Source organism: Sceloporus occidentalis, unplaced genomic scaffold (genome assembly GCF_023333645.1).
Source record: "Sceloporus occidentalis isolate IW3139 unplaced genomic scaffold, rSceOcc1.0.p SCAF_5, whole genome shotgun sequence".
In the NCBI taxonomy this organism is placed as follows: domain Eukaryota; kingdom Metazoa; phylum Chordata; class Lepidosauria; order Squamata; family Phrynosomatidae; genus Sceloporus; species Sceloporus occidentalis.
Window position 1 is genome coordinate 3,592,695 of NW_028316985.1, and position 26,722 is coordinate 3,619,416.

The following is a 26,722-nucleotide window of genomic DNA, read 5'->3' on the forward strand; positions in this document are numbered from 1 at the left end:
ACACTCAAAGATCAGATTAACAACAACTTCCCCCAGAGAGTATACAGCAGCGGTTCCCAACCTTTGTTGGGCTGCAACCCCCATTGGGGACGAAAGTCCCGCCCGTGGCCCCCCTGATAGGTTGGGAGGCCAGGAAGGGGCGGGATTTTCAGCTGCATACAAGCCCCAGCAGGTTTTGCGGCCGGAAGTCCCGCCCCTTCCCAGCCTCCCAACCAATTAGGGAGGCCACCAGGGGAGAAGGGGCGGGACTTCTGGCCGCAAAGGCCTCTGGGGCTTGCAGTCCCATCCCCTTCTCCCCATGGTTGCCTGGCAACCGCGGGAAGAAGAGGAAGAGGCAGCCTCGACCGTCCCTGCCTCTCTGCGGCTGTCTGGCAGCCGCGGGAAGGGAGGGAAAGAGGAGGAGGGACCCCCGCCTCCATTCCCTGCCTCCCCGTAGGTGCCTGCACCCGCGGGAAGGCAGGGAGAGGAGGAGGCGGCCCCGCCTCCATTCCCTTCCTTTTTGTGCGTGCCCACGCCAGCGCAGGCACTCGCAGGGAGAAGGGAAAGGAGGGAGCCCCGCCCCTTCCCCTTTTCCCCGTGCGATGCCTGCTCCAACGCCGGCACCCGCGGGGAGAAGGGGAGGGGGGAAGCGGGGGGATTCCCAACCTGGCGACCCCCCAGAAAGGGTCGCGTGACCCCCAGCTTGGGAACCCCTGGTATACAGCCATATCCCCTAAGTTATGGAACAACTTGCTGGAAGAGATCTGTCTTATTACTACCTTAGATGCTTTTAAGAAGGCACTAAAGACGGATCTCTTCCGGCGGGCCTACTACCCACCCGATCTTATATGAAGAACCTAAGAAAACCCTACTTTTGGCTGTAATACTGCATGTTAGATGATGTTTTTATTGTTCTGAACTGTATTTTTAAGTGATGATATTTTATTGCAATCTAGATGTTATTGTGGTTTTATGCTTGTAATCCCGCTTCAATCCATTGGGAGAGGCGGGAAATAGAAATTATTATCATTATTATTATTATTAGTAGTAGTAGTAGGGTCTGGCTAAGCCAAATCCACTGGGGCTGGGCGAGCAGAGCTGGGGCCTGGCACAGCCTCTGGTTCCTCCTGCACCCAAGGAGCCGAGTCCTCCTCCTCCTCCTCCTCCAAGTCCTCCTCGTGGTTGGCCATGACACCAGGACTGTGTCTTGCATGCAATAAATCTTGGTTATCCTAAGGCCTGCCTGTGAGTGTGATTCCTGCCTGTACATTTTCCTGATTCCAGAAGCAGAGCTTCCAACTAAGGGTTTCTGAGAGAGGAACAAGGAGCTCAGCATGCTGCCTGTGGATCTGGGATGGCCAGCGGTTGCTGAGGAGTCAGATGAGATATTGAGAGAATGTCTCTCTAACCTCTGAAACCAGATGCTGGGTGGCAGACTGTTAGCTGTTCCTCTCCCCTTTGATGGAGGACAGAATTGCTAAGTTTGCCCAAGGAGCAGCCATCTTGTCCTCAGGCAAGGAAATGCCTTTGCATGGTCCTGTCGGCATTGCAGAAGGATTAGGAAGCAAAACTGTTTCTGCCTGCAGAATCTGGCGCTCCTAGTCACTGCGGTCGAGCAGCTTTTATTCTCTTGCCAATACTTTCCATGCAGCTGGGAGCTTTTGTGACAGAGAAATCTTAAAGGCCCTGTAAAGCTACAATTCCCAGGATTCCACAGGATGGATACTTAAAAGCCGTGCCAAGCTGCCTTATTTCCACAGTGTAGATGCACCTCTGGTTTGACTTCTCAGGCTCCATTCTCACTGCAGTAATAACCCCGCATACACCACTTTTACTGCCACGGTTTAGTGCTAGGGAATTATGGGAGCCGTAGTTTTGTGACACATTTAGCCTTCACAAAAGTGCAGTTCCCAGAATTCCATACCACTGAGCCATGGCAGTTAAAAGTGGTGTCAGACTGGATTATTTCTGCAGAAGTTTTGTGATCTATTTAGGCTTCTCTCTCAGAGAGATCTGCTGCTACAACAAACTACAGTTCCCAGAATTCCATATTATTGATCCCTGGCAGTTAATCAAACTGGATTATTTCTGCAGTGTGGATGGCTTGTAACTGAAAGATAGAAGTTGGTAGCAAGGAAATCTAGAATGCTACCGACTTCTATCTTTCAGTTAGTCTCAAAGGTGCTGGAAGATCACTTTGCTTTGTTGTTGTTGTTGTTATTATTTAGTACAGTGGTTCCCAAACTTTAGGCCTCCGGATGTTTTGGACTCCCAGAAGCCTCAGCCAGCATGGTCAACAGTCAGGAATGCTGGGAACTGAAGTCCAAAACATCTGGAGGACCAAAGTTTAGGAACCACTGATTTAGTATATACTGCATAGTATTATTATTGTAAAATACATTTTCCTGTGTGGCTTATGCACCGACAGTCAAATACAATGAAAGGCTGACTGATCAAATGAAGCAACTGGATTTTGTACTTTGATTATTTTTAAAATAATATTTATTTATTTAATTTATTCATTGCACTTATGTCTCGCTTTTCTCCTAAAATAAATCACGCAGAGAATCAGAATGATATTCAAAAAGTGGGATGCATATTGTTATAAACCCAGAAAGGATACACGGCTGAACAAATATTATTTAGAAGTTCAGCATCCCTTATCTGGAGTTCCAAAATCCACAATTCTGTGCACAAAATTATTAAACAATATTCTATAAGGTTACTTTTGTATGATCTGCATAATAATGTGTATAAGGTGAAACAAGTTTATTTTGCATTTAGCCTTGAGTCCCATCTCCAAAATAGTTCATTATGTACATATTTGCAAATACAGGTATATTCGGCCTTCCATAACCGTCTTTATCCAAGGATTCAACTATCCATGGCTTGAAAATATTAAAAAATATATTGACAACAACAACAGCATTAAAATTGGCCTTTTAATAAAATGGAGGAAAAGGGAGGGAAAAAAAATAATAAATTCAGGGGCTGGTGCCTTATGTGGCCCATTATTAAAAAAACCAGTACAGTTAAAAACATACAAAAGTGAGACATTAAAATGGAATTAAATTATTACAATGTTAAAACAGATGGCATTTTTTTTTAAAAAAAAAACTGCATTCCAAAAAGCAAACCTCAATTTTGCCATTTTATATTTGGGACACCATTTGACTATGCCACTGTATTTAATGAGACTTGAGCTTCCATGGATTTTGGCATCCACAGGAGATCCTGGAACTAAACCCCAGCGGATACCCAGGGCCCACTGTAATAATAATAATAATAATAATAATAACGCCCCATTGTATACAAAGTGACTTGAGCATCCCTGGATTTTTGTGTGCCCAGGGGGATCCTGGAACCAAAAACCCCCAAATCCCAAACACCTCCGGTCCCAAGCATTTTGGGCCAGGGAGACTCAACCTATAGAAGCAACCATTGCACAGTGGTCTTAAAGTCCCTTGTCACTAGGTTTCCAAGAATGATGGTTCTAATTCTCCCAGTTGCCAAGGGACCAACTCTGTTGCTATTGCTCTTCTCTCTTGGAAGGGTCCAGTGCTGCACCCGGCATCCTTTCCGGTCCCTCAAACCAAGCGACTCCCATGGCCTTGAAATTCATCTCTGGGTGGTTGACACCCCAGCATTCGAACACAGATCTCATAGACCCTGTTATCAACGTCGAACCTGGCGCAGTCCCTCAAGACTGCGATACGGAAGAAGAGGATGACATTTGCTGGTTTTTGGGGAAAATCCTATTTTATTACTGTTTGGCTGTCAGTGTTATAAAGATCATCTGTCTTGCCATAGACAGGGTAAGATGCTCTTAGTCACCACATCAATGCCCTGTTTAAAAGGATGATGGCTCTTGTTTCTGACCAATGCTCAAACCACTCATTTGTATGTACATCTTATACTGTTTTTACACGTTTTTTTAACTACTTTAAATTTTTATTGCAATGTTTTGTTTTGTTTTAAAATGTTTTTCCCTGTGAGCTGCCGCCTTGGGTCCCTTTTGGGAGAAAAGCGGCATAGAAATGAAAATAATAATAATAATAATAATAATAATACATATTTATTAATATAAAAACACAAAAATAAAACAAAAACATTCAAGCAGAAACAAAGAAGCAATGGCCAACACCCACAAATATTACAACAATCTCAGTATCTTCCTGAACTTAAACAGTCTCGCTTTAACAAGGATTTATGACAATTCTTTTTCATCTCTTAATTTAATCTACTTGCCCTTTCTAATTGTATTTTAGTCCCTTTATCCATCTTTAAACCTTACCTATAAAAAGTCATATTTTAATATTTTAATACATATCTAATTCTTATACTTATTTCATGAGATAACCTCTATGTTCTTTTAAACACTCTTTTTATCCATTCATTTTAAGATCGATATCTCCCTTATATATAAGCAAGGTTATATTTAATAATTTCTTTCTTCAATCCAAACATAAACTGATTTTACTTTTTTTATATACAATAATAATAATAAACCACACTGATGCCATACAACCAGTACATATTTCAATACGCACTTTAAAATCATCCATTTATAAATCTCAAGGGTTGTTGTTGCTGCTGCCGCTGCCCTTTGCTAGGGAATCCTGGGAATTGTGGTTTGTTGTTGTGATACTAGAGCTCTCTGACAGAGAAGGCGAAACTACCAAGATTCCCTCGCATTGAACCAGGGCAGTTAAAGCGGTCTCAAACTGGATTATTTCTGCAGTGTGTCTTGGAACTCAGCTTCTCATAGTCTAGCAGTTCCTCGTCCTTAGATTTTTGGAATTTCAGTTTAATATGTTTGTGTAACGGTCTGTGTTTTTATGACGGGTTGATTCTCCCTTATCCAAAATATTCCAAAATCCCAAATTATCCACATGGGTGGCGGAAATATGGACCCTTTGCTTGCTGATGGTTCAATGTACACAACATCGTTTCATGCACAAAATTATGAATTGTTTTAAAGTATATGGGTTTTGAGCGATTTTATCTTTTTAAAACTGTATTCTATTTTTAAACAAATGACCTTTTAAATGTTGCAATAGTTTAATACCGTTTTCATTGCCAGTTTTGTAGGTTTTTAATTGTATTGTGCATTTTAGACTATAAGCCGCTTTGGGCCCCAGTCTTGGGAACAAAGTGGGATAGAAATAAATATTATAAGAAGAAAAATAAGAATGAAAAAATATATAGCTTTTAAATTACTTTCAGTCTATGTTTATAAGATGTATATGAAGCATAAATGAATTTCATGTTTAGACTTGGGTCCCATCTCCAAGATATCTCATGATGTACATGCAAATATTCCAAGATCTGATAAACTCAGAAATCCAAAGTATTTCTAGTCCCAAGTATTTCAAATAAAGAAGTCTCGCTGTTTGGACATTCACCTCTGTGGACAGTTCTGTATTTTGGAATATTTCACATTTTTTAATTCCAGATAAGGGACTGTATTGTTGGCAGATAAAATTAGCTTACTTGGTGGCTTCTGACAGTGTTTGCATGAAGGTCCCTTAGCAAATACATTTTTGGCATCAGATTGCTTGCTCTGACAACAGGATATACTTTTTGATTCGGTTGATTTGCTCAGTTGGCCTTCGCCTCCAAAGCACTGGCAGAAATAGTTAGCCTGCAGAAATAATAGACCAAACTCTGAAGCTGGTAGATTGTGGTAAAATACAGTAATGTTATATTTTAATGTCAGCTTCATAACCAACATTTCATTTCCCCCTCCAAATATTATAGCTTAAAGTATTTTTTCCCCATATTTTCTGGGTACAGATCAGGATGCAAAAATGTGATTTGATATCGTGCAAGATCGTGAAAAGTGCAAAAGGTAAAATTTCACAGCATTTCTACTGTGTTATCCATGTGTGTGAGAGAGTTTATTGTTGTGTGTCTTCAAGTCGTTTCCGATTTATGGCGCTCATGGAGTTTTCTTGGCAAGTTTCTTCGGAGGGGGTTTGTGTAGCCGTCCTCTGAAGCTGAGAGAGTGTGACTTGCCCAAGGTCATCCAATGGGTTTCCATGGCCAAACCGGGATCCAAACCCTGGTTTCCAGAGTCATAGTCCCACGTTCAAACCACTACACAATGCTGAGAAATCATAGAGGTGGAAGAGACCCCAAGGGTCATCCATCTAACCCCATTTTGCCATCCAAGAAAACGCAATTTTTAACAAATGGCCACCCAACCTCAGTTTAAAAACCTCCAAAGAAGGAGACTCCACCACCCTCCAAGGCAGCATCCTCCACTATTCAGCAGCTCAAGTGATGTAACTGTACATCAGGAATGTTTTACTTCCTAATTTTCCTAATGTTTATGTGGAAGGGAAATTAATTAAGGAACAAATGCTACATTTGCCTTGTGGCAAAAAAAGATGCATCTCTTGCATCTGTCATGGTTGTGCAGAAAGAGGGAATTTCAGCAATTGTGGCTTGCAATGCAACGTATACTGGTTGAAACTCCAGGACTTTATCACACACGGACAACTGGAAGTATAAAGGGGATTATCCCATGAAAATCACGCATTTGCAATTAAGATTTTCACATGATGTTGTGATTAAACGGCTATCATCTCGGGAATAAGTCTTTGGAAAAGAATAAGTCGACACAGATCATCCTATTGACTATCCATTGACTGTCCTATTTCTTGTCTTAGTAATTGTTTTAATGATCTTAATTCTATTTTATTATAGTTATTGTTATGTTTGTATTTACTGTTGTTGATTTAGGGTTAAGGAGAGAGGAGGATTGTGGGATTTTATTCTATTGTATTTTATGGATTTATTGAGGTAAGCCGCCTCAATCTTGTTGTAGAGGCGGGGTAGAAATAAATATTATTATTATTATTATTATTATTATTATTATTATCCCAGGAATGTCACGCAATTACAATAAAGCTTTCACATGACGTCACTTTGAAAAGCGATTAAAGTGGTATTAACCTGTGAATAAATAACCAGGCGATAAACAGCAACAACTCATTTGTGGAAAAATCCTGAAAATGATTTCTTGCTGTTTATAGCCTGGTTATTCCCTGGTTATTCCCGGGATATTGGCTCTTTTATCACGCTGCGCCTGAAAATCTTAATTGTGATTGTGTAATTGTGTGTTTAAACCCCACTTAAACTTCCAATTTTCCTCTGTGTGATAAAGTCCTCAAACTGGATTATTTCTCCAGTGTGTTTTGGATCTTTTGTAAGTTTGTAATTGTACTGCGTTTTTAGACTGTAATCCAGTTTGGGTCCCAGTTTTGGGAGAAAAGCAGGACAGTAGTAGTAGTAGTAATAATAATACCACTTAATGCCTACTTTATCATTAAGCCTCTCACTTCTGCAGCTACTCCTTGGAAGAAATACTTACCTCTATGGTTTGGATGCCTTAATACAATTGTTGGCTAACAGATGATTCAGAGGTGGCACATTCTTCTATAAACTTTGTAGTTACATGTGAACTATTCCCTTACAGATATACATTGTGTTTATACTGTTAATGATTTTGTAATTGGTTAAAATTACATTGTTGCACTGTATACATTTATCAATAAGGCCATGACAAATTGCTATAAAAGTAACTATTGCTCCAATAGAAGGCTACCTGATTGCTAATCACACTATAGACTGCATCCGTACTACAGAAACAATCCACTCTGACACCACTTTAACCGCCATGACTCTATGCTATGGAATCCTGGGAATTGTAGTTTGTCATGGCACAAATGTTCTCCGACAGAGAAGGATAAATAACTCACAAAACTATAATTCTCAGAATTCCACAGCATTGAGCCAAGGCAGTTAAAGTGCTGTCAAACTGGATTATTTCTGCACTACGGATGCAGCCATAGTTACCAAGTTCAGGTGTTTCCTATATTTGTTTATATTACCGTTCCTATGGTAAATTTTGTGATCAGGCTGCATCTGTGCTGCAGAATGAATGCAGTTTGACAACGTTTTGCTATGAATTTCAACAGAGCTTTCAGACAGAGAAGACTAATTATCTCATCAAACATCAAATCCCAGGATTCCGTGGCATGGAGCCATGGCAGTTAAAGCAGTGCCAAAACTGCATTATTTCTGCACTGCAGATGAGACCATAGTCTCAAAATCTCTTTTGAGCCTCAAAGATCATCTCCAAGGTGCTACAGAATTCCCTTCTGTCTTTTCATTACAGTTAGTCCTCCATATCCACAGATTTTTTACCAACAGATTCAAGCATCTGCAGCTTGAAAATATTTAACATATATATGCGTGTGTGTGTGTGTGTGTGTGTGTTCCCAAAAGAAATCTTTGATTTTGCCATTTTATATAAGGGACATCATTTTACTACATCATTGTATTTAATGGGACTTGAGCATCTACACTTTTTGGTATCCACACAGGGTCCTGGAGCCAAACCCCAGTGGATATCAAGGATCCGCTGTATTTAATACAATGGGCCCTCTACATTCATTGGGGTTAGGAACACAGGCCCCTTGTGAAAGTGGAAAAACCTCAAATTGAAAACAACAGCATTATTTCTTTTTACCTGAGAGAAATTCTCTAGGAATCTCTAGGGAGTTTATTACACGTGGGGAAAATCAGGGGTTTAAGTGGGCATTATCCAGAGATTTTCAACACATTGCGATTAAAGATGCCATATCCCAGGAATAGCCAGGGAATAACCAGCAACAAATCATTCATGGGGAAATCCTGTGATATATTTGTTGCTGGTTATTCCCTGGTTATTCCTGGGATAAGTAATCTTTAATCGTCATCATGTGCAAAAATCTTTATTGTAGTTGCATGAATATTGCTTGTTTAAACCCCTGATTTTCTCCATTTGATAATGTCCTAGGCCTTCCAGCACAACTGTAACTAACATCTGCTGGAACTTGACCATAGAATTATGCTGGAGGGCCTACAAATGCCTAGAGAACTGTTCTCTCTAGGTCCTCCAGTACAACTTCTTGAAGAGATTGACCACAGAGTTGCACTAGAGGACCTATAACAATTCCCAAACCCTGGCCTTCCAGACATTTAGGACTTCAGCTGCCAGAAATTCCAGACCACTGGCCAAGATGGTTGAGGCTTCTGGGAGCTGAAGTCCAAAACATCTGGAGGACGAGAGTCTGAGGATCACTGAGAACAGAATCTGTGAATAATCAAAGCTGCAAAAGTCAAAGCTGCAAATACGGAGGGCTGACTGTAATCTGTCTCTTTCCCTTTCTTTAAAAGAAAAAAAAAAGGAACACAAAAACACCCTCCAACCCATCCTCTTCCATCTTGTCTTGATGCCAGGTTGCCGAGAGTGCGACTGTGAGTGTCACATCAAATCCAACATCTGCAGTTTCCTAAGAAAACTGTTTGGAGGGAAAGCATGTGTCTGCAGGGAGGTTCCAGCTTCCTACCATTCTCTCAAGAAAGCCCTGAAGAAGTGCCTCTCCAGATTCAGCCAGCAAACCTTCCGCACCAGTGACTCCTCCGACTCGGAGACCTTCGTGTCCCAGGTGTCCTCCTGGAAGGGATCGAAGACGCGGACAGAGAAGAGCCGCAGTGTCTCCAGCCAGAGGTCAAAAAGGGCAAAGAAGAGATCGAAGAGTCCGGAGGAAGGCTGGATCCGGGCCCAGCCTTGCGCCCACTGCAAAGCCAAGCGGACCAGAGAATGGCTGGCTCAGCATTTCTTTGACCAGGATTAGTCCAAAAGGATGAGAGCAATGGCAGCAGGTCGCCCCACTTTCAGACCTTTCCCACGCTACCACAATTCTGGCTCCTTCATACACCATCCTGGCATTTGTAGTTTGGCAGGGCACAAATAGAGCCTTCTGGCAAGAAAATTCTTCTTTCTTTCTTTTAAATTTTGATAAGTTTATTTTCCTAAAAGTTAAGAATAGCAAAATATCAAAAACCATGTACATCTCAGACGTTTATACAAAAAGAAAAGACCAAGACAAAAAACTGTAAAAAGAAGGGAAAACAACTCAATACGCTTTAAAAAAAACAATTAGCATCTCTCTTTAGTAAAAAAATGCTTCATTTATAGATATGCATCCTGATATACAATCTTTCCATTAAGATTTGACTTTCTTCCACATGCTTAACAGAGCCCATCTCACCAAATGAATTTTAAGTGCTCCTTGCCAAACTACAGATCCCACGACTCTGTCGGAGGAAACCAAGCAGGAGCAAAGTGTGGAAGAGACAACAAACTGCATAGGTGTTTTGCTCTACTCTAGTGACAACTATGTTGTGTCGAGTCCAGGGGTGCCCCACAAATAACCAGGCAATCTGAAACACGCCGGAGTGTGTGAGTGTTGAAAGTGCTGACATTTAAAATAAAAATCTGGATTTTGGAATGCTATGGCTTTCATAGAATCCTAGAGTTGGAAGAGACCACAAGGACCATGCAGGAAGACAAAAGGCACAGTAGAGAAGGGCCCTGTGGCCTATAGCTTTTAAAATTAACAAGGGGTAATAACAACAGTAATAATAATAATAGTAATAGGAAAGAGAAGAAAAAGAAGCTGCTTCTAATGTCTAATCTGTATTGCAGAAATTATTATTATTATTATTAGTAGTAGTAGTAGTAGTAGTAGTGCTGTGTGCCTTCAAGTCATTTCGGACTTATGGCAACCCTAAGGCAAACCTATCATGGGGTTTTCTTGGCAAGATTTCTTCAGAGATGGTTTGCCATTGCCTTCCTCTGAGGATGGGAGCGTGTGACTTGCCTAAGGTCACCCAGTGGGTTTCATGGCCAAGCAGGAATCGAACTCTGGTCTCCAGAGTTGCAGTCCAGCACTCAAACTACTATGCCTCTCTGTATTCCTGTTGTTGTTGTTGTTCTTATTATTATTATATTATTATTATTATTATTATTATTAGAATTGGAATTAGTATTATATTTTTTTTACCCACTTCTCCCTACAGACCAAGACAGAGAACAACAGACCAACAAATGCACAACACCAGTTAAAAGCACCACATCAGTTAAATCACCCATCAATTTAAAAGAACAAACAAGACGCATAGATAGTAAAGCAATTCACATTTTAAAATTACAGTAATCATTTAAAATTTACAATTCAAAAATCATCTGGACAGGTCTGCCGGAAGGGACTGGTCTTTAATGCTGCTTTAAACTTGGACCATGCATTCACCTGTCAAATCTCTTTTGGCAGGTCATTCCACATTCTAGGGGCAGCTGGCAATGTGCTTTGACACTGCTTGAACTGCCTTGGCTCCATGCTATCGAACTCTGGGGTTTGTCATTTTGTGAGATATTTAGCCTTCTCTTCAAACTACACATCCCAGGATTCCATAGCAGAGAGCCAGCAGTTCAAGCAGCATCATGGACATTTGTTTATATTCCACACAACAGCCCTGAAAGGTAGGGCAATGTTAGCATTCTGGTTCAGGAATCACTTTCAAATGGTTCTCTTGGTGGATGTCTTGTATTTAGAATATAGGAGGTTGCCTTATATTCCATGTGCGTAGGGCAGATCTGGGCAATTGCTGCACCAGGCATTCATTTTCACCCATGCGCCGTCTCCTTGGGTTGAATCGGAATGAAAATGAAATTTCTGGTTTAATTTTTGGCCTATTATTGATGACTTGGGGTTGATGAATTCCTATGGAGGTAAAATTAAGAAAAACTGTCCCATTCTCACTCACAGACACCTTTTACCCAAATCAGAGCCTTGGGGCTTATCTACACAATTAAAATACTGTATATACTCATGTAGAAGTGTAGAAATTTGACCCAAAAAAACCCTGATTCGACTTATCCACAGATCAGTGTATTGTATTTTAAAGAGTGTGTGTGTGTGTGTGTGTGTGTGTGTGTGTATAGAGAGAGAGTTTAATCTGCCCTGGAAGCACTGAGCTCCTTCTACTCTCTCATCTATCCTGCCTTTAGTAAGGGCAAAAAATAGTTATGCCTGCTGGAATTTTGTAACTTCTTTGGCATTGTTTCCCTTTAATTCGTCCTTTACATCCTTCATTATATGCCCCTAGGTTTTACCCTTGACTTATCTACAGGTTATATCAAAATCCATAATTTTGGCCCCAAAACTTGCGTTTGACTTATATATGAGGTCGACTTATAATCGAGTATATATACGGTACTCCTCATTCCAATGGAATACAATGCAATCTGGCCATACATGATTTTTGAGAGTTTGAGGTTTTCTTAAGGAATCCTGCAATGCCAAAAAACTACTTAAACTCCAGGAAAAAAAAGGCTTTGCAGTTTTTACCATAGTATGTGTGGAAATCTGCAGAAATGCACATTATATCACATCTGGCTGTATGCTTCATACGGATTTGGACGGCTGTGCATTTTCGGCAGAGGGAGGGCAACTAGATCTGAATAAATGTAAATTTGCACAGGAAGGTAAAGAACATTAACTATTGATGCGACATTAGTTACACCCCCACTGCAGGAATAATCCAGTTTGACACCACTTAACTGCCATGGCTCAGTGAATGCTATGGCATTCTGGGAATGCTTGTTTTGTGAGAGATTTAGCCTTGTCTGGCAGAGCTCCCTGGTGCCTCAACGAACAACAATTCTCAGAAATGTATAGCATTCATTGAGCCATGGGGGTTAAAGTGGTGTCAAACTGGATTATTTCTGCAGTGCAGATGCAGCTAAGGTTAAGTGAATTCCACAATGCACCTCACTAAAATTCACAGGAGGCACCCATCTGTGCAAAACTCTCATGCAACCTTGTGTAGGAAAATGTCGCTGATCAGGCACACAAGAAACAGCCAGGAGCCACTGAAAACAAACCCAAACAAAGTCAGAACCTGTCTGTTGCTTCTGGAGTGCATCACTACTTTCACAGCCTTCTTGGCCTAAATAGACTTTGCTGAAACATGCAGAGCACTTAAATACACTCAGCGGCTGTGGTGAGGTTGGTTGCTCTCCTGGCTTTGTTTGCCAACCTTGCTGATCAAACTCTTCTGCCCTTTAATTATGAAAATCTCTCAGTAAGCAACTCCTACGGAAGAAGAAGACACTCTTATCAAGAAAGGTGCCTTGATCCCTTCGGTACATAAGAATTCAGACACATGGAGCCTCTCTGCAAAATGACTTGAGGGTAGGCACCTGCCCTCACATGCACAAACCCTTACAAATCCTGCCTGTTGGATCATAATTTTTCTGGTTTTGGACCATTTTCCCACTATGAGGGTGATTCTGCTGCTGGGAACCCTCATTGGGGCAACCTGGGGCCAGGAAAGATTTACTGGGTGAGTTACCGTTCCAGTTCTTGTCTCTTTGTTATGCTTCTTTCATCTTCCTTCAAAGATTTGAGCCAACAGTGTGATGCAGCAGCTAAAAAAGCCAATACAATTTTAGGCTGCATCAGTAGGAGTGTAGTGTCTAGAATGAGGGAAATAATCATGCCGCTCTGTTCTACTTTGGTGAGACCTCACCTGGATACTGTGTACAATTCTGGACACCACAGTCCAAGAAGGATGTGGACAAACTGGAGTGTGTCCAGAGGAGAGCAACCAAAATGGTGAAAGGTCTGGAAACCCCCAAGGCCTATGAAGAGAGATTTAGGGAGCTGGGTATGTTTATCCTGGAGAAGAGAAGGTCAAGGAGTGATATGATGGCTATGTTTAAATATCGAAAGGGATGTCACATGGAGAATCAAAGACTCATAGAGCTGGATGATACCCCTAAAAGTCATCCAGTCCAACCACATTCTGCCATGCAGGAATACTGACTCAAAGCACCCCCAGCAGCTGGCCATCCAGCCTCTTTCCTGGTATAGATGTCAGGCTAACAGGGCAGTAATTGTCTGGGTCCTCTTTTGCCTCCTTTTTGAAGATGGGGATAACATTTGCCCTCCTCCAGTCCACTGGTACTTCTCCAGTTTTCCAGGATGGAGCAAGCTTTTCTGCTGCTCCAAAGATTAGCACAAGGAGCAATGGATGCAAACTACAGGAAAAAGAGATTCCACCTCAACAGTAGGAAGAAATCCCTGACAGTAAGAGATGTTTCAGCAGTGGATGCTGCTGCTGCCTTGGAGTGTGATGGAGTCTCCTTCTTTGGAGGCTTTTAAACAAAGGCTGGATGGCCATCTCTCGTAGGTGCTTTGACAAATGTTACTCATTCCAAAATAAGCAGATGTATGTCCTCCCCCTTCGTTGTTCCCATTCTTCATGTCCTGATTGAAAACATCTCCACCAGCATTTAAAGTTCCAAAAAGAAAGTGAAAGATACTTTCTTTGCTATTCTGAGAGTGCATCTACACTGTAGAAAAAAGGCAGTTTGACATCACTTTAAATGCCTGTAACATGGAGAGCACTCCATCTTACAGAATCCTGGGATTTATAGTTTTTGTGAGGCACCAGTACTCTTTGGCAGAGAAGGCTAAAGACTTTGTAAAACTACATATCCCAGGATTCCACAGGATGGAGCCGCAGCACTTAAAGTGATGTCAAGTTGCATTACTTCTACAGGGTAAATGCACCCTCATGTGCACTTATTCAGGATTACACAGAAGTACAAGCACAATTTTTGTGTGGGAGAATTTCTGGAAAATTTCAAATCTGTGAAAATAAAAGAATCCTTACCATACTTTGTTGTCCTAAAGAGACACAGCCTTCCAGGGTGCTTGAGTTTCCTATTCCTAGTCTGTCTTCCACCACATTTTGGGTGCTAATAGATTTGCACTCAGAACACCTTCCTTTGGTAATATGGCAATTAAAGAAACAATATATATGTCCACTATTCTTTCTCACAAAGAAAATAGATCCTGCACATTATACAGGTTGAGTCTCCCTTATCTGGAATTCCAAAATCCAAGATTGTCCAGAATGGAGACTGTAACCTCTTTGCTTTCTGATGGTTCAATGTACAAAAACTTTGTTTCACCCACAAAATTATTTAAAATATTGTGTATAAATTTACCTTCTGGCTACAGGTATACAGTGTAAATGAAGCATAAATGAATTTTGTGTTTAGACTTGGATCCAATCTCCAAGATATCTCCTAATGTATTTGCAAATATTCCAAAACCTGAAAAACTCTGAAAAGATACTTTTGGTCTAATAAGGGAGTACAATGACAGCACTATGACCCATCTTTAACCGCCATGGCTACATCCTATCGAATCCTGGGATTTGTAGTTTGAGCTCTCTGGCTGTGAATATGCATAGGATGGAGCCATGGCAGTTTGAGTGGAATTATATTGCTATCATTATATTGTGTGAAAAGCCTCCCATTAAATAAATTCTGGAACATCCAACTTCCTGCGGAAATGGGAATCACAGCGTCAAAAACAGCAGATAGCTGAGAAGGTGGCAGTGGAGGTGATGATAATGAAGATGGTGAAACTGATGATGGTGGTGATGACAAAGTAAAAACCTTGTTATTCCAGCGACCAGGTTCTCCGGGTGGAGCCCTGCAATGAGGAACAGGTCCAGCTACTGAAACGGCTTCGAGCCCAGCAACCTCTCCAGGTGTGTCATGTCATACGGGGGTGTTAATTGCCCTTTCCACATGTGGATCAATGTTTTACCATTCAACCCATGCAAAGATATGCCATAATTAAGATATACCCCTGCATGTATGGCAATCACTTCTGGTCCCTTGGAATTTGGTGACACATTCCAAATCATTTTGCACACAACACAGTTGCAACACTTCAGTAGCTAATATGCCAGAGGATAAGATCAGAATTCAAAATGACCTATGCAGAGTTGCTGAGGACAGGAGGTCTTGGAGGTATCTCATCATGGGGTCACCATGGGTTGAAGTCAACAAGAGGGCATTTAACAACAACAACAACAACAACAACAACAACAACAACAACAACAACTCTCCTTTCATCCCAGTTAAGCTAACTGAGTGCAATTTTTTTTGGTACTTTGAACTTAATTTGCAGCAACTGTAGTAAGGTGAGGACAAAACAAGAAGGTGGGAGGAGGAGACCAAAAGCAGGACATTTCAAAAGGAGCTGGAAAAGTGGGATGGCAGAGGGTTAATCAGGAAAGTTGGAGTAGGTCTGACTAGGAACACCTGCCAAATGGCCCAGACATTTGGGAAGAATAAAGTTTGTGGACATAAGTTATAAGAGATGATATACTGGAAATTAGTTCTGTATGATAATAGATGAAGTTCAGTAAAACTATGATAGTGTTAAAGAAAGTAATAGAGAGGACAGGAAATAGAAATGTATTGGCAGGTAGGAAGGAGATATGAACGATGAAGTAAGTTAGAGAAGGTATGTGTAAGTGTATGAAGGTTTGAGTAAGTGATAAGAAGGTATGGGGAAGAAGGGCAAAATGTGATCGAGAGAGTGAGAAAGGGAAAGGAAGGCTGGAGTGAGTGGAGGGGTATGGTATGAAAGTAAAGGAGGAAAGGAAAAGAAGGGAAGGATAAAGGATAAAAGAAAGAAGTGGGGAAGGTGTTGGTAGACTGTGAAGAGAGAGATGTTTGTAAATTGCAGATTATCAATTTGATATGTATGTCTTAAAATGTATTTTAGGTGTTTATGTGTTCTTTTGATTGCTATGATTTTATATATTTAACTTTTTTTTTAAATCAATTAAAAAAGAAAAAAAGAGTTTAAACCTTGATTGAGGGGTGAGCAAACTGTAGGGGTCTAGTCAAGGGACAGTTTTCTGATCCTCTCCCATGAAACCAAAATTGACTTGAAGTTCAGTTCCCATCCTTGTGTCTTCAGCCTCTGGGATTTATAGGCGGCCCCATTTCTCCCTTGTTTGGACATCAGTCGGGTTATCTAGGGAGCTCTTCTCTGGAGGTCAGCAGATTTAATTTCAATGGCACCAGAACTCATTTGGATTTTATGCTTCCTATCCCAGCTTGACTTTTGGCGGTTCCCTTCCTTCCCGAATGAGCCGGCGGATGTCCAAGTGCCCTTTGTCAATCTCCAAAATGTGAAGGTCTTCCTGGAGTCCCATCACCTCAAGTACTGCATCATGATACAAGATGTCCAGGTAGGCCAAACATAGCAAAAACCACCAGTACCATCCCAGCAAATTCTAATTTAACAGCACTTGTGAATGAAAAGCGGTATCAAACATGTCAGCTTCACACAGCATGGGTGCAGCAGGGGGAGTAGCAAATTCCTTTTGTAGCGGTGGCAATAACTTTGAAGGCTTGTACGGTACCGGACATTTCTGCCACTGTAGACTCTTTACTCAAGCCTGGGCAATCTTCTTCTTATATGACTATAAATGGGAACTGCAACATAATGTTACTGTATAGACTGCTCCTGTTCATGTTCTACTCAGTCCTTCGTGCCTTCCTTTCAGTGGAAGATGGTAGCTTCCTTGTCCATGGTTTTACTTCACAGCACGAACCAGAGCAATCTCAGAAAGAATTCTATTTGTACATCTATCAAAGTTCAAATCCCAGGATTGGATGGGATGGAGCCATGCCAGTTAAACCAGTATCTGACTGCTATAACTGCATGTACAGATACGTTCCAAGCTCATCTAATACTGTATCAGCAACCACACATTGCTGTTAATGAAGTTTATGAAACAATTAAGAGATAGAATTTTTTTCTATAGAAAAATTAAGCTCTGGGAGCTAAAAACCCTATTCCTGACCAATCTAAGGGGGCAGTTTGGCAGTTCTCCATTCAACAGAGTTAAACAAAACAGTTAAGCACTGACTGATCTCACCAATGAAACCATTTCCTTGTCAGCAGAAGTGGGGAGGTTGGAGGGAATTTCCAGTCTCCACTTTAGAATAAGGCAGGACTTCCCGCCCAAGATGGACAAGGGTCCAGGCCAGCAGCCTTAGCTGCCCCATATGTTTTCCTAACAATTCATAGCAACTCTGGAAACAGACAGCTTTCCTGCATCAAAGTCTAATGTTCATATTTATTGAATATAACTTGTGAGCAGGTTGCTATAAATCAAAGTTGACTTGACAGCACAGAACAACATTAAACATCTGCACTGGGATTTCCCCTCTTTCCAGTTCAAGACTTTAATAGGAAACCAATCATTGGATAGAATTTCCCTGAAAATGTAAGGAATCCTGCAATGCCATCCTTGCTTTAGATTCTGTAGCAGATGTCCATGATGTGGTCTTTGCAGAATATATGGAAATCCAATTTGATCCTCTCTCTTCCAAAACCCTGCTCAGAAAAGTCCAGATCACCCATAATTATCAAACATTAAAACTTAATTTTTAAATTGTAGATGGAGCTCATGTCTTTTTCTCAAACAATTGAGAGGAAACTATCAAATTCTCCCTGTTGAAAGATGCTTTCTTCTTAGGCTGCAGTGGATGAAGAACGGCGAGAGATGAACCTCAACCAGCGAAGGGAACGGGGCAGCAACAGTTTCAACTACGGGGCTTACCACCCCTTGGAAACCGTAAGTAGGTCAAGAATTGAATCTCCTTTTCCTCCTCTTCGTCCGTTTTGTCTTTCACTTTCTGTCAGGTCAAGCTGAAGATTTTGGAGACAAAGGCAGGACCTTGCAACCATAATGTCCAAGGTTGCAACATCCAGTTAGGGCATTTTAGCCTGAACTTTAAATTAGTCAATGTTAAACCATGAATTTTAAATTGATATATTTTAAATTTTATGTTGTATGATGCACCTATGTTTTAATGTGTTTTTTGTGTGTCCTATGTTTATGTGTTTTAACTTAATGTGTTTAAATGTGTTTAAATGGTTTTATGTGTTTTAATCTATGTTGTACCACACTGCCAGCCTTGGGGAGTGGCAGGTAAGATTTACTACTATTACTACTACTTTCCAACTTTATGATTCTATGATTCTGTGCTGGACCTGTCTTGCACTGAGACTTGCATCTGCACTGCAGAAATAATGCAGTTTCACACTGCTTTAACTGTCTCCTTTGCCTTTGGAACATACTGCTACTGAAACTTACATACCTGAAATATATGTCTCCTTCCCTTTAATAGCCATGTACTTCTTTGCATGCACTCTTAGAAATAAATACATAAGAGTTTATCATACATCGGGGAAACTTGGGGGGAATGGGGCTTAAGCAGTAATTTTCCTGGGAAAGTTGCACGATCACAGTGAAGATTTTCATACACATCACAATTAGAGAGGACTTATCCCAGGAATTAAAAGGGAATAACCAGCAACAAACAAAGATGTGTTGCTGCTTACTCCCTGGTTATTCCCGGGATAAGACCTCTTTAATCGGGACGTTGTGTGAAAACCTTCACCTCAATCGCGTGACTTTCCCGGGAAAATGACTGTTTAAACCCCGATTTTCCCCAAGTGATAAAGTCCATCGCTCTGCTAGTCTGGAAAAATGAGTATGCAAAGGAATCTTGGAGCACCTTTGGGAATAACTGAAAGAAAGAAGCTGGTAGTATGAGCTTTCATAGACTTGAGTCTTGCATCCAAGGAAGTAGGCTCAAACCTATGAAAGCTCATGCTACCAGCTTTTTTCTTTCTCTTATTAGTCTCCAAAGTGCTACTAGATCCATTTGCATACTTTTTAGCAACAAGAGGATCTTAACTTTCCTTCCCTTTTGTTTTGTTGGAAAATCAGCTTTCCATCCTCCACTTGCTTGTGGAAAGATGTTCAAGGTTCTAGTCCTCATATGCTTTTATTTTCCTTTGTCCCCTCCTCTACTCTACCACCCAAAAATGCTTGCAGTTATCTGCCAGAAGTGTGAAAATCCATAATTGTTTGAGTTTTAGATCTATCAAGCTATGGATGATCTTGTGGCCGAATACCCGCAGCTGGTGAGCAAGCAACAGATTGGAGAGTCCTATGAAAAGCGGCCCCTCTACGTCCTCAAGGTATATTTGGAAGCCTCACTTGCCATTCCTGTGCTCTTTTCCCCAATTCAGAGAGAGGATTGCAATACGGCTTTTTAGCTAATTTCTTTTTAATATGCTTGGAAGCTGGTTTGAATGCCTTGACAGGAGAACAGTAAGGTCTAAATTGAATAAATAGATTTAAAAAATAATCCATAGGGACCCTGTGAAAGCCATATTACAGGAGCTTTGCTGAGTCCCTGGAGATGGGGAAAATGTTGAAAGCACAGGGTTAAGGATTTAATATATGAATAAATGGCTGTTTTGTAAGTTGAGCTTCCGTTCTGTAGTTCAGCACTGGAGGAAAGAACCGTCCTGCGATTTGGATCGATGCTGGAATCCATGCGCGAGAGTGGGTCACCCAAGCGACTGCTCTGTGGACTGCGAGAAAGGTCCGTGGCTTTTCATGTATAGTATTTTCCTCAGTGTATTTCCTCCTTTTCTCTGAACCAAATTTCTCTATGTGACTTCAAGTCGCCTGCTGACTTATGGCAACCCCATGAATTTTTCACAGACTCTTCTTAGGCAAGGAAACACTCAGAGGTGTTTTGGCCCATTTCTTCCTCTGAAATAGAGCCCACAGCACTTGGTATTTGTTGGCAGTTGCCCATCCAGGTAGTACCCAGGCCTGACCCTGCTTCACTTCCAAGATCAGACAAAACCTGGTGCCTTTAGGATGTTTGGGCATGAATCAAACTCAAGCAGGAGAATATTGCTATAATAAATTATGAAATTGAGTCTCCCTAATACGGAATGATAAGAACCAGAAGTGTTTTGGATTTCTTGGTTTGGAGAAGGGAGCAGATCTCCATTTGGAAAAGGGTCAGCACTGACCGTGTTGGTCTGACTGAACACACCCAGAGAATAACAGCTGCAAGATCCTTCTGTGGCTTCTCTTTTCGTACTTCCAGATTGTCTCTGATTATGGGTATGATCCTTCCCTGAACTCCCTGTTGAACACAATGGATATTTTTCTAATGGTTGTTGCAAATCCAGATGGATATGTCTTCTCTCATACTAAGGTGAGTACTGGACTTAAACGTTCAATTCTTACTCCATCCCCTCTTTCAGACTATGATTACTATTACTACTACATCATCATCATCATCATCATCATCATCATCATCATCATCATCATCATCATCTCACTTTTCCAGACTACCAGTTAGAATTCAAGGACATAGCTGTGCTAGTCAGAAATAGCAGTATGTAAAGGGATATTGTAGCACCTTTGAGACTGAGTAAAAAAAAAAGTAGCATAAGCTTTCATAGACCAGGGTCTAATCTGCACTGCAGAATTAATGCAGTATGACACCATAGCACATGTAGTGTCATTTTTAATCATTGTTTACTCTGTAATTATGCTTTACATGTGCTTTTAACTGTTGTTAAATGTTCTTTTAAAAATAACATTGTTTAATTCTTTTTTTTAACATATGTCAGATAGAAACATGGTTTAAATCATTATAAGCCACCTTAAGTCCCACAACTGGCTGGTTTTTTATAAATAATGTTGATGTGTTTTATAAGGTGATTTTAATTGTTTTTTTAAATTTTATTGTAAACTTTTTAATCTACTGTTTGGGAAACCTTGGTCCTGCTCTGGGAGAAAGGCGCCCTATAAACGAAATGAAATGAAACAAATCAAATATTCATCTCAGGGTATGGGCCAAATAAAATGACAAACCATTTTTTTCTTCGCCTATAGAATCGCATGTGGAGGAAAACCCGATCCAAGATCCCTGGCAGCCTTTGCGTTGGAGTGGATCCCAACAGAAACTGGGAAACAGGTTTTGGAGGTAGAAGCAGAGGCTTCATCTTGGCATGATACTTTGGGAGAGCCTTCACTGATTTTTGTGTGTGCATGCATTGCTCCTCAGTTGCACATTGGCTCTTGTTCATTTGGTTCTTGTTCACATAAATTCCAAAAAGCAAACCTTGACTTCACCATTTTATATCAGAGGCACCATTTTACTACGCCATTGTATTTAGTGGGACTTGAGCATCCATGGATTTTGGTATCCAGGGAGGTCCTGGAACCCAAACCCAGCGGGTATCAAGAGTCCACTGTAGTAGTAGTAGTAGTATCCCATTGTATATAATGGGACTTGAGCATCCATGGATTTTGATATCCACAGGGCATCCTGGAACCAAACCCCAGTGGATACCAAGGGCCCACTGTACAGCAAACAATGTACTACTAACATAATTACAATTACATTAGACACAGGATGACAAACAGGGTTAAAACTCCAAGAATAAAGCAAAAAATTACTGGATAAGGTGTTGAGCAATAATAATGAGAGCTACAATTGGTCCCCTTTGCAAACTACTGCTGATGTCTGTTTTGGTCAAAGACCATAAATAAACATACATACATACAACATACTACTGCTGTCTTCAAGAAGTTGCAGCAGATCGTTTGAGCTCAATTTAATTTGTTTATATTGGCATTTCCTACCCTCCACCCCCTCGCCGTGCCAGGACCAGGAGCTAGTAACTATCCCTGCTCCGATTCGTACCACGGACCAGGTGCCAACTCCGAAGTGGAAGTAAGGTCTATTGTAGATTTTATCAAGAGCCACGGAAACTTCAAGTCCTTCATCAGCATCCACAGCTACTCCCAGCTCCTGATGTACCCCTATGGATATACCTGCACCAATATCAAGGATCACGCAGAACTGGTAAGGCAATGGCATTCAACAACACCCCTTTCTATCTTGTGGCTAGAAAGAGGATAAGAATTCTACCTTAAATCTTTAAGAAACTTAAATCTCCAACTGACCATTTCAAAATAGAGTTGGGGCTTCCAAGAGAAAGAAAAAATCTATTTTGGTTGCTGCAAACTGGGATCTAAGCACCTTAGGAGAAAAGCGGCATATAAATGAAGTAAATAAATAAAAATAAATAAAATGGAATAACTCCATGACAGGGTTGCCTTTATTATTATCATTATTATTATTATTAGCTTTATTTATAAAGTGCTGTAAATCTACACGGCGCTGTACAAAACGTCAGAAAATAACTTGAAGGCAGCCAACAACAACAATAAATAGCTCCTTCAAAATTTAGGAAGTTACCAACCATCTCTGGCCCTCAGGTGCCAAAATGGTTTGAGTTTGCCTTACAAACAAGGACAGTGCTAGATTTTACCATCCTTTGGGACTGAATGTGCCCCTAATCAAATAGTTTAGTTCTGACTCCTTCTAATGGTTTTTTCCTCCTTTCTAGGAGAATGTGGCAAAAAGGGCAGCCAGTGCCTTGACCTCCCTGTATGGCACCAAGTATAAAGTTGGACCCATCTGCTCTACCATCTGTAAGTACTCTCCACTGACATCCTACTTCGTATTTGCTGGTGTAAGTCTGTACTCAGTTACACAGCAGTTGTGCTACATCAGCCTTGGACTGAATGGAAACATAGAATTATAGAATCTTAAGAGTTGGAAGGAGCCGCAAGGATCAACCCCGTCAAGTCTTTAAACAGTGATTGGATGGACATCTTTCAGGAATGCTTTAGTTGTGGGTTCCTGCATGGCAGAGGGTTGCACTATGCATCCCTTGCCATCCCATCCAAGTGTATGATTCTATGAATCCATGATCTTAGAGTAGTCCCATGGAATCAATTGTACAATGGTGACTCAGTATGTCAGTAAAACCAATTGATTCAATGGCCATACTCTCGCAGGGAATAACAATAGGATTTAAGCCCATGTGAAATTGTTACTTTTATGGAACTCTAGTAGTGTAACCATGAACTAAATACCTTAGTTGCAGAATGGTTTAAAAAAGGAGAGAATTATATTTGTGTGGCACCATAAGGATAATTCATTAGGTTCTTTCCAAAATTGTACCAGGATGCTTTGTCAGGGGCAGTAAATTAAAAACTTAGAATCATAGAATCATAGAGTTGGAAGAGATCGCAAGGGCCATCCAGTCCAACCCCCTGCTATGCAGGAATCCAAATCAAATCATCTTCGACAGATGGCCATCTAGCCTCTGTTTAAAGACCTCCAAGGAAGGAGACTCCACTACACTCCGAGGGAGTTTGTTCCACTGTTCCAACTTTACTCAGCTTACACCAGAACTCCCAGTTCCTCCTTCTCTCCCAAAGTGGCACCCCATCTTGATGCTCTCCAGATGCGTTGGACTTAAATTCCCATCATTCCTAGCCAGCATGACTGTCTAACACATATGGAAGGCCCCCAGATGGAGGAGGACCCATGGCATCCCCAAAGGTTTAGAATGTGTCACTGATTTAGAGTGTGCACACATGAGTTATTATAGCAGTCCGATAGCACTTTATCTGATTTCATGATTCCAATGTCTGATATCCAGAGATGTGTAGTTTCAGGAGAGGTAATTTGATTTTATGCTAGATTGCTCTAGAAAATTTCCCTGATCTGTCGCATGAGATCCCTCCAGAAGAGTATTCTAAGCACCTCAACAAAGCAGACATTCCAGAATGTCATAGACTGTAACTATGGGCAATTAAAGTGGCATCAAGCTGGCACAACTGTGTTGTTTGGATGCAATCACTGTTTGCCTAAGCTAGTTCATCTTTGTCTGGTGCTTCCAAAATGGTGCTTATCTCTCAAGACCCTCTTTCTCTTTGTGGTGTATCTGATTTCCCAAGTCCTTTTTTTACCAGAGCTTGATAAATGTACTGTTTTGGGCTAAACTTTCAATAATCTTTCATCCATGGTGGCCACTGGCAATGCAAGCTGGGGGATTCTGGGAGTTCTATTTGTTTCAAAAAAGCATTTTTCTTCATTCCGGGGAAATATGTGGCCTTCCAATGGATGCAACTCACATAACTCATATCATTGACTGTGCTGTTAATGCTTATAGAAGCATTAATCTGAGGACCTCATAGTTCATATATTTCATATCACCTGAGCAGTGACAGTTTTGTCTGTTGGATAAAATTACAGTCAGACGTCCACATTTTGTGCAACTTTGACTTGTGCAGATTTGATTATTCATGGATTAATATGTTCTCTAGGAATCTCTAGGTCCTCCAACATGACTCTATGGCCAATGTTCACCAGAAGTTGCACTGGAAGGAACTAGAGATTCCTAAAGAGAACACTTCTCTAGGCATTTCTAGGTCCCCCGGCACAATTCTTTGGTCAGCTTCCAATGGCATCCATAGTTTTTGTTGGTTTTTCAGTCTATGTAGCCATGTACTAGAAGAGTTTATTCCTGATGTTTAGGCAGCATCTGTGACTGGTGTCTTCAGAGAATGCTGGCATGGAAGTGAGTGGGGCGCATACACACACACACACTGTGTGACTCTAGGTTGAGAAGAGTGATTTACATGTTAATCTGTGTATTGTTCTGTTGTTGAATGGCAAGGCAAGGCCATTCAACCTAGAGTTGAATCCTCCCAACCTAGAATCACATAATACACACACACACACTTCCATGCTAGCATTCTCTGAAGATGCCAGCCACAGATGTTGGCGAAACGTGAGGAATAAATTCTTCTAGAACACAGCCACAAAACCCGAAAAACCCACAAAAATAGTTTTTGTATTTACAGTTTTCCCACTTTCCTGGGGAACCTGCATCCCTAATTAAAGTGAATGTGAAGGGGTCCGCTATGATTGCTTTCTCTTTCTTCTAGACCGAGCCAGTGGGGATAGCATCGACTGGTCCTATGACTATGGCATCAAATACTCCTTTGCCTTTGAGCTGAGGGACACCGGACGCCACGGCTTCCTCTTGCCTGCCAATCAGATCATCCCAACGGCTCAAGAGACCTGGCTGGGACTCAAGAGCATTTTTGAGCATGTGCGCGACCATCCTTACTGAGAGGAGGAGCAGAGAGAAGAAAGAGTAGTGTTGAGACATTGTCTTTCCCTTGCGCATATCCTGAGGCTGGCTGGCGGAGGGCAGAAGGGAGAGGATACTTGACAGACTCTGTTTGTTGTTGTTAATTGCCCTCAAGTCGACGCCAACTCATGGCAACCCTGTGGATGAGACATCTCCAAGTTTTCCTATCTTCCATTGCAGTCTTGCCCAGATCCTGTAAGCCCTTCCCCATAACCCTCCTGTTTGAGTCTATCCATCTGGTCTGTGGTCTCCTTCTCTTTCTTCTACTTTCCTAACATTATTGTTTTTCCATGCCTTCTCATGATGTGGCCAAAGTACAATAATCTCAATTTGATCATCTTGGCTTCAAAGGAGAGCTCTGGTCTGATCTGTTCAAGGACCCATTTTTTTGTCTTTTTGGACATCCATAGTATTCTCAGCACTCTTCTCCAGCACCGCATGTTGAATGGGTTGATTTTCTTTCTGCCTGCTTTCTTCACTATCCCCCAGCTCTCGCACCTGTAGATGGTGATGGGGAATACAATGGCCCAAACAATTCTATCTTTAGTGCTCAGTTGTATACTCTGCCCTCCCCAAACGTGGGGGATCTGTTCCTGACCCCCCCCCCAGTGTATGGGAAAAAGAGCATATGCCCAAGCCCCATAGAAAATAATGGGGTGCATGCTCGTGATGTACCTCATTACTTTTGCCGGGGCTTGCCTATGGGAAGGGCTGACTGTATGTCTTTACTCTTTAGGGTTTTTTCTATGTCTTTCATAACTGCCCTTCTAATTCCCAGTCTTTTTATTTCTTGACTGCAATCACCATTCTGGTCAATGTTTGATCCTAGGTACAGGAATTCTTTAACTATTTCCATTTCCTCATTGTCTAGATTGAATTTATGTATTTCTTCTGTGGTCATTATTTTTGTTTTCTTTATGTTCAGCATTAAACCTGCCTTTGCACTTTTCTCTTTGGCCTTCCTTATTAACTGTTCCAAGTCTGTGATGTCTTCCACCATTATTATGGTATCATCTACGTCTCTTAGGAGGCTGTTGATGTTCCTTCCTCCTATCTTCACTCCTTCTCCTCCTGATTCTAACTGCTTTTCTTATGATATTTTCAGCACATAAGTT

The 26,722-nt window shown here is 41.2% G+C and overlaps 2 protein-coding genes across 5 annotated transcripts; both read left to right on the forward strand.

The window, feature by feature from the left end:
- The first annotated feature begins 573 nt into the window (after positions 1-573).
- On the forward strand, positions 574-10,310 carry SSMEM1 (serine rich single-pass membrane protein 1). 3 transcript variants are annotated; one of them, XM_089527428.1, is made up of 4 exons: positions 574-871; positions 3,532-3,794; positions 5,776-5,830; positions 9,271-10,310. In XM_089527428.1, the coding sequence occupies exons 2-4, from the start codon at positions 3,585-3,587 to the stop codon at positions 9,666-9,668; spliced, it is 663 nt and encodes a 220-aa protein (XP_089383554.1). In that variant the 5' UTR covers positions 574-871; positions 3,532-3,584; the 3' UTR covers positions 9,669-10,310. The 3 variants fall into 3 exon arrangements, with proteins under 3 accessions (XP_089383554.1, XP_089383553.1, XP_089383555.1); XM_089527427.1 differs by having other exon boundaries at positions 574-859; XM_089527429.1 differs by lacking the exon at positions 574-871 and adding an exon at positions 1,144-1,224.
- Positions 10,311-13,156: 2,846 nt separating this feature from the next.
- Positions 13,157-25,615, forward strand: LOC149311575 (carboxypeptidase A2-like). 2 transcript variants are annotated; one of them, XM_089526645.1, is made up of 11 exons: positions 13,157-13,221; positions 15,363-15,444; positions 16,810-16,944; positions 18,241-18,339; positions 19,653-19,754; positions 20,063-20,164; positions 20,684-20,794; positions 21,481-21,571; positions 22,257-22,456; positions 23,004-23,088; positions 25,399-25,615. In XM_089526645.1, exons 1-11 carry the CDS (start codon positions 13,157-13,159, stop codon positions 25,584-25,586), a joined length of 1,260 nt encoding a protein of 419 aa, XP_089382771.1. In that variant the 3' UTR covers positions 25,587-25,615. The 2 variants fall into 2 exon arrangements, with proteins under 2 accessions (XP_089382771.1, XP_089382772.1); XM_089526646.1 differs by lacking the exon at positions 18,241-18,339.
- Positions 25,616-26,722: the final 1,107 nt, after the last annotated feature.